At 42.2% G+C, this 11,645-nt stretch overlaps 2 protein-coding genes across 3 annotated transcripts; both read left to right on the top strand.

The window, feature by feature from the left end:
• The first annotated feature begins 1,674 nt into the window (after positions 1-1,674).
• Positions 1,675-6,334, top strand: LOC133895000 (uncharacterized). Its single transcript, XM_062335220.1, has 4 exons — positions 1,675-1,851; positions 2,212-2,599; positions 2,975-3,099; positions 3,805-6,334. The coding sequence occupies exons 1-4, from the start codon at positions 1,675-1,677 to the stop codon at positions 3,838-3,840; spliced, it is 726 nt and encodes a 241-aa protein (XP_062191204.1). The 3' UTR covers positions 3,841-6,334.
• A 313-nt stretch (positions 6,335-6,647) lies between these two features.
• Positions 6,648-8,144, top strand: LOC133896023 (uncharacterized). Of its 2 annotated transcripts, none has more exons than XR_009905680.1 (3): positions 6,648-6,990; positions 7,129-7,532; positions 7,879-8,144. XR_009905680.1 is itself a non-coding variant. In XM_062336537.1 (3 exons), exons 1-3 carry the CDS (start codon positions 6,921-6,923, stop codon positions 7,885-7,887), a joined length of 318 nt encoding a protein of 105 aa, XP_062192521.1. In that variant the 5' UTR covers positions 6,648-6,920; the 3' UTR covers positions 7,888-8,144. The 2 variants fall into 2 exon arrangements, 1 of the variants encoding a protein (XP_062192521.1); XM_062336537.1 differs by having other exon boundaries at positions 7,294-7,532.
• Positions 8,145-11,645: the final 3,501 nt, after the last annotated feature.

Genomic DNA, 11,645 nt, shown 5'->3' with positions numbered 1-11,645 from the left:
CTTTGAGTGACAATGTCGTGGTCTCTAAATTCACCAATTGATTTTAACATTAAATTTATCGTATGCGCCACACAAGGCTGCCACACGATAGCAGAATAATCCCTTCTGAGGACCTGATAGGCCTTCTTATAGTTGAACCCGTTATCAGTCACGATCTACACAATATTTTATGGTCCCACATCATTGATCACTGCTCTTATCTCCTACATAAATGAATCAACCAAATAAATATACAATAATTACACTACCAACTCAGCAAAACAATGTACCTTGTTCAAATACTTGGCATCTTGGCTGTAGCCAGTCACATCTATGGACTTTTGAAAAAATATACGACCATTGTAATATAAAAGAAAATTAATAATACTCATGTGTGTCGGTCCAGTCTAAGAATCACACATGATGGTCACACCATACTCTGGCCATTTTCGTTCTCGTCCAGATACTTACCATCTATACCCTAGCCAGTTGGAGGTGGGACACCCTCTCCTGTTATAGAACAGATGGTCATAAGTTAAAAACAAAGAAATATGACAATAATAAAATTTATTACAAACATCATCATTCACCCCATTTCTGTGTTTCTTTCACTGTAGCAACAAAGAATGCATCGCCTGCCCTTCTACCGGGAATAACTGAAGTGTGAAAAAATTTGGACCATACCAAACGAATAGCTGTCTTTGTATTCTTTCCTTTCGCACTCCATGACTCGGTGTCAATCCTCTGTTACAAATGGGTTTTTGCTATAGTAACATTGTAATCCCTAACACTTAGTGGCTTTCTGGTCGAAGATACCTTCCTAAGCATCCTCTTTAAAATATTGTCACATCTGGCACTTCCACTACCACCTCCATGCTAGTAGGAATCACCTGCCCTCCTCCTGAACTCTTCCTCCTCCCTAGATTGAGCCATGGCACGCTGCACCTGTTCCTCTTTCGTCTCATCATTATTGCTTGTCAAATCTAAGTGGGCAACTGCCTCTTGCCTCCAAAGTCTTTCCTCAGACCTTTCCTTCCTCTTATCTCTTGCCATATCAAGCTCACGTCAGAAGTAATCACGCACATCTGGAGGCATCCTATCGCAACTTATAACATTCGATCTGCGTCTTACCAAATATTCTTTCAACCTTGTGGCACCATCACCTTTCTTTTTCTTCTGACAGTAATTACACCTAAACCCCAAGGTCAAGTTGTCCCTGTGCTACCACACTACATCTCTATCTGTCATCTATTACTGCAAAACAACATATATCATCCTATTAGCACTCCACATATTCCAACAGCGAGTAAACATAGAAGAAAACCAACTACAAGACGCTAACCAATGCTTACGGACACTGACCAATACTAACAACCTAAAAACCGACCATAACCAACACTACCTAGTTTGTATTGCCTCTGGTGGAATAAGAAAGCTCAATGATTAGCCTACTAATAATACTCTATAAAAAAACTGTATTGATCTATTTTAAATGAACCTTCAAATAAAATTAATTATGCCCATACATGTTAAACTAATAAACATGTTCTATCATGTTTCTATTCAAGCATAAATGCCTCAACAAACTATTAACTTCACCAATATTAACTACCCTTGCCATCACAAGGTCATAACCGAGCGAATTTAACAAAAAATCACTAGGATTTAGGCGGTTACCAAATGAATCGCGTCGAAATGCGCTCGGAGTCAAGCGCTCTGCTCTACTCGGTGTATGCGAACGGTAACCGCTCCAATGCGGTTGGTTACCGACTTTTCTCGCTCGAGTTTTGGCTGTCTCCACCGGATTTCCGCACCAACATGGTGGATCTGGCCAGCTGGGGGATAGAGCTTCGGTTTTTGCTGTGGAACGACGTGAGTGGAAAGTGAGCTACGACGATTCCGACAAGAAGACCTCAGACGCCCTTATCCACTCAGCTGGGCTGAAATGGGCCGTTTGTACTGTGCATTCAGTCTGTTTCAACCTTTTCAAATTTTTTTGGCTTTTTCCAATGTTCCAATGCTTGAACACATAATGGCTGATGCAAACGTCATTTTTTTTAAAAAAAATTCACAGATAATCTTTATGAAATTTTTTCTAGAATATTTTAATTTTTTAAAATCGATTTAATTTTTTTAATTTAAAATCGATAATCGATCGCATATAAATTCGATTTGGAGCCGGTAATCACAATTATCAACCGATAACCGTCGCATTTTCAAACCGTGCCGCAGCCCCGCTCCTTCCTCCTTTCGTGGAAAGCGAACCCTCTCAATCCCCTTTCCCCTATCGCCGTCATCTCCTCCTCCTCCCCTGGGCGCTGCTCGCCTCCGCCTGGAGATGAGGACGCTCGGCCGGTGCGCATCCCTCTGAGTGCACTGGCCGCAACCGCCGCCTCCGCTCCGCTCGCCCTCACCGCCACCGCCAACCCCACCACCTCCGGCACCGCCACTGCTCGTGAGGTCCTCCTCCCCATGAGCTCCTCCGTGAATCGTGCCACTGCCTCTTCCCCGACCTGTAGCGCCGCGCCTCGCCTCGCCTCTCCTCTCCTCGTCTCGTGCAGTTGTCGCCTGCTTCCGCCCCTGTCTCCGGCGAGAGCACCCGCGGTGGCACGTGGAGATGGTAAGAGTCCCGAATCGTGTAGCGCGAGCTAGGATAGGCTTGGCTCGTCCTGACCCCCTCCCCAGGGCCTTCAGGATTTGCGCAATTTTATGCCTCGTTTTTCCCCTTGTGGTTTATTGTTTGTGTACATATGCATATGCTCGATCGATCCATTGTTATTCGATTTGGTCGGGCAGAAGCCTGTTTTGATTGATTCATATGGGGATTTTGCGTTTTGATTTAAGGATTATTGGGCTACGTTTTGGCGGATCCGTTTGGGCGGCTCCCTGTTTGCTCCGACTGTGAGTGTGGATACGGTATCCAGGCAAATGATTTTGTGTATCCATTGCAGAATCATCGTCCTTAAGCTTTACATGTTTCTTCTTCCATTTACAGGGAAATGGAGGATACTATACCCTTGGCTTTACATAGTCCTGAAGTGTATGATGGCATTGCTCGCGGTACGCGCTGTAAATTTGAGACTAATCGACCTCGAGCTGTTCTGTTTGAAGGCCCACCTGGTGAGTCTCCTGAATAGCACTTTGACACACGAGAAACTGAAAACTTAAAAGCAGGTAAGAAGTTGACACCTTCCTGAGAAAAGTCAGAAGAAATGCACTATTAGAGAAGGATAAAATATACCGTCGCTTATCATGTGTAGAAGTTGTGTTGCAAGGGGACACGGCATTATTGTGTCCTAAAAAAGAAAAGAAAATACACAATCACAGATCAGGAACCCTCAAACTTCCAGCAGAATACTGCATTTACATACTATGAAATAGTTTTTCCAAAAAACTCATGACTGCAAACTCTTGCAACAAAAAATTGGTGAGAAAATAAATGGTGACATTGCCACTGCTGTGATGAAACAGAAACTTAGAAGAATGACATTACAATCAAATTGATGACAATGAAGGATGGCAGTTTTGCCGCTGCTGTGATGAGGCAGGAACTTAAAAGAATGGTGGATCAACACAGATTAATAGATTTGTCAGCGTCATATCTATTGACGTGCTTGTATGACAAGAAATTCCATAATAATGAACTACCAAAGATTGGACGCTGATGACTGTGCAAAAATGATGGAGAAACATGCATAACTATCAGGAATGTTATATGAGTAGTTTGAACTTAGTGAGGTCTGCTCAAATATGTAGCAATGTATTTTCTTTAATTGTGATGCCACAATTAAATTACATTCACTTTTGTACATATTTTTGTTGTAGGAATATGTATCCAGATACTGCAACCTTTCCACATGAATTGATTCGTTTAACATTTGTACCCACAGATGAGGATGCATGGGGTCGTATGATCTTAAGTGGCTACATACAGAGAAGCAATATCCAGATCTGATCCATCATGATGCCACTGAAGTGACAACGACTAGTATTATCCTGAGTTTTTTTTACCGTGTCATGAAATCTTTATAGTCTTATATTACCAAGAGAAAGATAATATTTTGTCACAATCATTCAGAATTAGAGTTTAGCGTAACTGACCTCATGTTTTCTGTCATTTTAAATAACACATAAATGTATTGTATTGCTCTCATTGAGTAATAGTGTTTGTCGGTGCTTTTATTTTATTATTCATTAGTATGCCACCTACGGTTTTATTTGTTTGTGTTATCTTTTGCCATGGTAATTGTCAGTAACAACAATCTGTACCTTCTTCAAATATTATAGATTAAAAATTGTTGATCGATGGTTCCATATCAGCTTTTACATATGGAGTATCTTAATGTCAATAGCAATTAATAAAGACTAAGATGCTAGAGTTGGAACATAGCTAACTATAAGCAAATAGTAAATGTTAACCAACTCAATCATTTTATCCTTTATAATAAAGAATGATAAACGGTTGCTATAGTTTATTTTACTTCCAGCTAACATCGGTATGTGAATTTGCTGCGATCTATGTGCTTAATAAACCATGTCCTTTAAAAACAAATAAACAATTTACCTGTCTACAGAGCACAAGGTTACATATAAGCATTCGTATTTATATGTTTTTTGTCGTTTATCGTCTGATCTATACAGCTAATGGAGTCATATATCTTCCACCAGGTTTGTTGCCTCCACGTAAAAGCTAATGACAACCGCATATGTCACCAATTTTATTGCTAATATCAAACTCAGCAAGCCATCGTCATATGCCCCGCCGCTGTTTTTTTTAAAAAAAACCCTTTGCATCAAGATTAGCTTACAAAACAAATTTCATTTTGTTCTTATATATGAACACATAAATATATAAATGACTAATATGCTCTTACTATGCAGGTTTTATTACTAATGATATAATAGAGATGTGATGGCACCAGTGCCTACAATGAAAGTGATTATCCAGCTTTAGAAGTATGGGATTTTTCGAGGGTGAAAATCAAATAATAGAGAATAAGATGCTAGGTTTGGTTGACATCTACTATTTAACTTTACATATTGCCTTTTGATGGGTGTTCAAATAGCAAAAATAGTAGATGTTAACCAACTTAAGCATCTTATCCTTAATTTAAGCTACAATATCCCACCAGTTTTCTTGCTCTTTTGAATAAAAGTGATCATCTTGTACTCTGCCAACATCAAAATAGCCCTTTGCATCAAGGTTAGTTTATGAAACATGTTTTCATGTTATTCCTATAGCTGTTCACATAAGCATATAACTAACTAAAACATTGTGTACTCTGTCGCCATCAAAATAGGCCTTTACCTCAAGGTTAGTTTATGAAACATGTTTTTATGTTATTCTTATAGTTGTCCACATAAGCATATAACAAACTAAACATATGCACTTACTTTGCAGAATTATAAAATCAAAGATACAAGGGATGGGACATCCATATAATGGAAGTGATCCGTCAATTAAATACTGTTTAATATCCAAGATTTTTATTTACTAACATGGTATCTTCCTATTACACAGGTACAATCTACGAAAGGAAAATACAGGAGATAAGTCTCGGTTGAAACGTAATAAAAAAAAGGAGGACAAATAACTAACATAATTTTGTTCTACATATAAATCATGCATTTGCCTTATAAGATGACTCAGCACCAAGTACTAAAGGTATTTAGTAGTTAGAAACACTTGTACTTCATTAGATTGCAATATCAGGTTACTATCCCACGACATGATGTCATACTCTTTTGTTAAATTTGTAGTCTTATATAATCAAAGTGGTGGCTACCGCAGCTGATACGATGATGTACAAAGGCCTCGTTATGTTTCACATGCCTCTTACATTGTCCTCCTTTTGCTAGTGACTGTTAATTTTGTATTTTTTTAACCATGTCGATCTTTGGCAGTGTTAGGTAAAACACCTTAGTCTTGAAATATTTAGACGATATACTATAGTATTACTATAACGATCAAAGAATCTCAGTTAACACGTCATATGTAAAGAGGTAAAAGGTTTAAAATACCCTCTTATGCACATGATTATAGCATAATATCTTATAGGCAAAGTGGTAATTTTATCGACCGACTCCATCATATACCCATGCTTTAGCAAAAAGGACATGAGCCTATCATACCAAGCCTTAAGTGCCTGTTTGAGTCCATACAAAATTTTCTGAAGCTTGTAAACTCTATGAGGGTATTTAGAGTTTTCAAAGCTTGAGGGTTGCTTGATATAGACATCTTTCTCTATAAAACCATTTAGAAAAGCACTCTTGACATTCATTTGATACAGCTTGAAATCCTGGGATGCCGCAAATACTAGGAGAATCCTAATGACTTCTAGTCTAGCCACCGGTGCAAAAGTTTCTCTAAAATCTATCCCCTCAATTTGAGTGAAACTCTGTGCTACAAGTCTAGCTTTATTTTTCACTACAGACTCATTATCCCCATGTTTGTTTTTGAAAACCCATTTTATGCCTATAGTGTGAACATTGGGAGGTAGATATGCTTTATCTGATTTAAATTAGGTCAATGCCACACATGAAGAGTTAGAAAATTTCGAGAGAAATCAAGTTTGAGCCCTCTTCATGCATGGTATTGACACAATTTGAATCAGATAAAGCATGTCTAACATCATGAGGCTCAAAAAAAGTAATAAATATAAAATCAGTAAAATGAGCATGCTGAGTGAACTTCGACCTAGTTACCGAGATGTGTCGGCACTGAATGTGTTAGCCTCTGAAGACGATTCTTCCATTGGCGCCACACAAAGTGACTAGTTCGAGAGAAAGCAGACTACGAATTGCTCGAAGGATTTCAAAATCTTCTGGTCCCATACAGTAGATATGTAGTTCTAATTCCTTGAGATTCCCAAGTGAGCTAATCCAGTTTTGCACCTTGTCGATGTGGAGCTTCTGGAGGCTACAGAGAGCGGTGTGGCATCATGAATCCATTGACATTGGCTGACACCATGGGAAATCATCATGCCAGTCATGAATACATAGATGATGAAGGTTTGTATGTAGATATCAAAGTTCCCACGTAACCTTGAAGGTCCTCAGCTCGCATCTTCCTTCCAAGTCGAATGAACAATACAAACTCCAATATACTACAAACCTCCTTAGCTTGATTAGCTGACTAAATTCTTGCAGAGACTTCCCTACTTTAAAGAGCAGACTTCCCTACGTTGCAACTCATGGGCTACTCAATTGGATTTTGACATCTAAATTAAAACTTTCATCCCATATTACCTTTGTAATTATAATTAAGTGGGATTACTAGATCTCCACCTTTGATTTGCTTTGAAATGTGGGCAGCTTTTGAAAAGAGGAGCACCGGAGCACAACACTTAGTGTGCATTTGCTACTCACTTCTATTCGGTAAAAGGTTGCGCTGTAACAAGGCATTTCGATGGCTAATATTTTTAAGCCTTTTTCTCCGCGTTATATATCCTGAAAGGAAAATAACCATCAGTACTGGAAATGACTGGAGCCGTGAGGCTGAAAACCACAATCCTGCAACTGCAAAGACATCCATCTATATTGACAGTCCACAGGTAAGCTCTGTCTACAGCATTGATCCCTGCAATCTTATCGTTTTATTTTCTTGCAATCCGGTAGCTGTTGCAAATCTTAACATGTAGTATTATCTGGTATTTGCAATATTTTTCTATGATAATCGTTTCTCAAATTCAGTCTATGATTTCCATTTATATTGGCAGCTGAATTTGTTCTGGCCAGCTTGTAGGATTATATTATTTAGCTTTGCAACAAAGACTTAATGTCTCCTGGCCAACAAAACACCATTTTTGTTTTTTTTTTCTAACAAACATGGTCCTTATTACTTAGTAGAAGCTATCTAATCCATGGGGTTTAATCTTTGAATTGATTTTCTTCTTGTAGGTGTGGTAAACTCTTTAGCAAAGCAAGGAGGCGACATCATGGCTCTTTAGTGCCTGAAGCAGGGAGGTGGACTGTTAGGACTTAGGAGCCTGCATATGGTATTAGTCAGAATCAAATAGATCGATGAAGTGTGGAGAAAGAATTGAAATAAGTTATTTGTTCTATTATATTGTATCGAATTGTTTAGGCATCAAACAACATTTGGTTTGTCAACTTAATTGATGTCTGCAGCCATATGTGGCCACTAAATTTGGTTTATGAAGTTCATATTATCTCCAACATACCTTCTTATCTTTTGATAGTGAAGTGCATTACTTCCTAGTTTCAATTTGAGTGGATGCAAAGAAAAATAAACCATCTTAATCCATATAGTTTATGAATACATTTGTGGTCATCTTTTGATCAGTTTGTTTGCATCGTGTACAAAATGAAAAAAATTGATGTAACATTTGAGAACCGTTGCAACGCACTGTTGTTGTACTAGTAACTATAAAAAAAGAAAAGAAAAAAAACACACATACATACTCTATTGATAATAATTAGGCTTACCTTTGAGCGGAACCGCCACGGAATGGCCTCTCAGTGTCTGCAGTGGATCCCGAAAGAAGCGGGAGTTCCTTTGTAATGCTCCATTTATATATTTTTATCATTTCATGTGATATTCTTTTTTAATTCAATTTGAATAAAAATAAATTTAAACATGCACAAAACCTACAATCAAGAGGTAAGTTCGCCAAAAATTATCATAACCAACTCAGCATCTTTCTGACGTACTCCGCTACGGACATATTGCCTTTTTGTGTTTGAATAGGTTTAGAGATAGAATTCAGAGATAAACTCGGTTTTGTATCCATGCATTATTTCATATGATCGAAATCATCTGTATGAGATGTAATCCATTTGTAACTCGGCAGCCCATATATATACATCTACACGGCCTCGAGAGAGGTGATAACGATTCCTAATATGACATTAGAGCATCTTCTCTAAATTTCGTCGACTCCATCTTCAATTCTGTCGGTTTTCACCTACCAACTATTTTTTCTCGATCCCCGCACCATGAGGATGCGAGTGAATTCTGTGCCGAGCATATAATTCTAGAGTAGTCTAAACTTGTTTGTGTTAAAACTAAACTCTAGAGTAGTCTAAACTTGTTTGTGTTAAAACTAAACTCTAGAGTAGTCTAAACTTGTTTGTGTCAAGCATCATTTTATCTTTTATGCTGAAAATCAAATGTATTTAGCACATGAGATATTAAATGTAATCTATAATATCATATTCGACATCTTATATGCAGAATACGGTCTGGACCTGCCAAGCGCCCGGCTGATCGTGCCTCTGCTCCGACTGCCGGCTCGCCTTCGCCTGTGTTGCTGCCACGCGCCCGGCCGTGCATGCGCCTGCTCCGACTTACGGGTCACCTTCTGCTGACGCGTGATGTTCTCCGTTCGGTTGGCATGATGTTCCCGCTGCATCACGCAAGGGGGAGCCAGTCAAATATTTGATGCAGACTTACTCTATATAAGTGATGCACACTCTAGAGCCGACAACTAGTTTGTGTCAAGCACCGTTTTGTCTTCTATGCCGGTTCTACTGATAATAGCCGGTCGTCTCTCCACAAAAGGCATAGGTGCTAGCTTCCGGTTTCATAGGAGAACAATCTGTGCTCCTACAATGTGGTTATGCTCACACCCGACATGTAAGACCAAGCTCAAGGGAGTCCCTTTACGGGCAGATTCCCGTCGTGAAGGGATTCCCGTTCCCTTCAGCGTTTCCAACGGTTTCCCTTCACGGTTCCCTTCACGACGGGATTCTTAGGGTCATTCCCTTCAGGACGGGATTCTCTCTCCGTTCCTTTCGCAATTCCTCTCGAAAGGAAGTTGTTGGAGATTAGAGAAAATAAAGGGAATGAGAACAGGGAAGAGAATCGGGAAGGGAACGAAATGAAGGGAATATGGTTAGAGATAGTAACAACAGGGTTTCCTTTACAACTAATGCATTGTTTCTTTCAAGCTCCATTCCACCGTCAGTATTTTGTTCTTCTAGTGAAGGAGGTTTAGATTCATTACGCAAAGAATCATTCAAATCTGTATTACTGTCAGCTAAAGCAGGTGTTTCATGACTTGAACTACCACAACGTGACACCTGATCTGCACATATTGTAGATCCCACTGACTCCATTAGAGTAGAACATTCAGTGGCTGTGGAGTAGCTCCACTTCCACCCAATAAGCAATCAACCTCTGGCCTTTCTCGATTATTTTTGCAAAGCTCTAGTCAATTTTTTTCTCTTTACATCATTGTGCGCATTGTTAGACTAGCGCCTATAGGGCTGGCCATGCGCCTGGTGGCTGGGCTGCATGCTATAGTAGTTGATCTCCTATATTAGGCAATCTTCTATATTAGGCAAGGATATCCCACGGTGGTCATGATTTCTGTAAACCAACCTGGTCCTCCTTGCCTATATATGTAACCTGCCTATTGGCCTCATAATCAATCTACTATTCCTGTGCCATATTCCGACTTACATGGTATCAGACGCCTAGGTTAGATCCTACCTTCCGCTGCCCGCGCGCCGGCTCCCTGCCGTGCTGCGCCCCTCCCCTCGCGCGCCGGCTCCTCTCTGCTGCGCAGCGCCATGTCTGGCCCCCCGTCCCCCAAGTCTGGGGACGCCAACTCCTCTGCTGGCCTCACCGACGCCCAGGCTGAGACTCTCGCCCAGCGCGTTGCACAGGAGCAGGCCAACGCCGCCGCCGCCGCCGCTGCTCAGCGACTCAAACGCGAGCGCCAGGCGGCCCGCGACGCTGCACTGGCACGCGCCGTCCAGGCCGAGGAGGAAGCTGCGGCCGCCACCAAGGAGCGCGACGCCGCTGCCCAGCGCGCCAACGACGCCCTAGCCCGTGCTGCCCAGGCGCGTGCAGCCGCTGCTGCTGCCACCACGGCCCCAGAGCCCTCTGGCGCTGCACCAGGTGGTACCCAGCCGCCGCCAGGAGGTGCTCCAGCCCCCGACCTGCACGCTGCCATGCTCTTCCAGGAGGCTTCTGCCCTCCTACATCTCCACGCTCAGGCGGTCACCATCAACAACATCCGGAACCATGTCACCGTCGTCCTCGACGTCGACTCCGGGAACTTCAATCGCTGGCGCGACCAGTTCCTGCTCGTCCTCGGCAAATTCACCCTCCAGGGCCACGTGTCCCTGGACCCTCCAGTCCCTGTCTCCCCAGATTGGGCTCGGATGGACTGCGTCGTCAAGTCCTGGATCGTCGCCACTCTCACCGACGACCTCGCTGAGATTATCTCCGCCCAGGGCTCCACTGCTCGGCACGCTTGGCTCACCGTTGAGTCCCAATTCCTTGGCAACAGGGAGGTGCGCGCCATTCACCTTGAGACGCGGTTTCGCAACTTCGTCCAAGGCTAACTCTCCGTCACGGATTACTGCCGCCGCCTGAAGAAGATGGCCGATGATCTCACGGCCTTGGGTGAGGTCGTCACTGATCGCACCCTCGTCCTCAACGTCATCCGCGGCCTCAGCGAGGGCTACAGCCACGTCGGGGCTCTTCTTCGTCGTACCCGGCCTTTCCCCTCCTTCCTGGAGGCCCGCGACGACCTCATCCTTGAAGAGCTCACCCAGGAGAACAAGAAGGATGTCCCTGCTGCTGCCCTCGCCGCGTCTACTACGTCCAGCCCTGCTCCACCGCCCTCCAACACTGGCTCTGGAGGTTCTGGGAGCACTGGTGGGGGCTCTAAGTCCTCCAACAATCGCCGCAG

The sequence above is a fragment of the Phragmites australis genome, chromosome 16 (genome assembly GCF_958298935.1).
Source record: "Phragmites australis chromosome 16, lpPhrAust1.1, whole genome shotgun sequence".
NCBI lineage: Eukaryota > Viridiplantae > Streptophyta > Magnoliopsida > Poales > Poaceae > Phragmites > Phragmites australis.
Note: the sequence above shows the minus strand (reverse complement) of the source record. Positions and strands in the feature narration are given on the sequence as shown.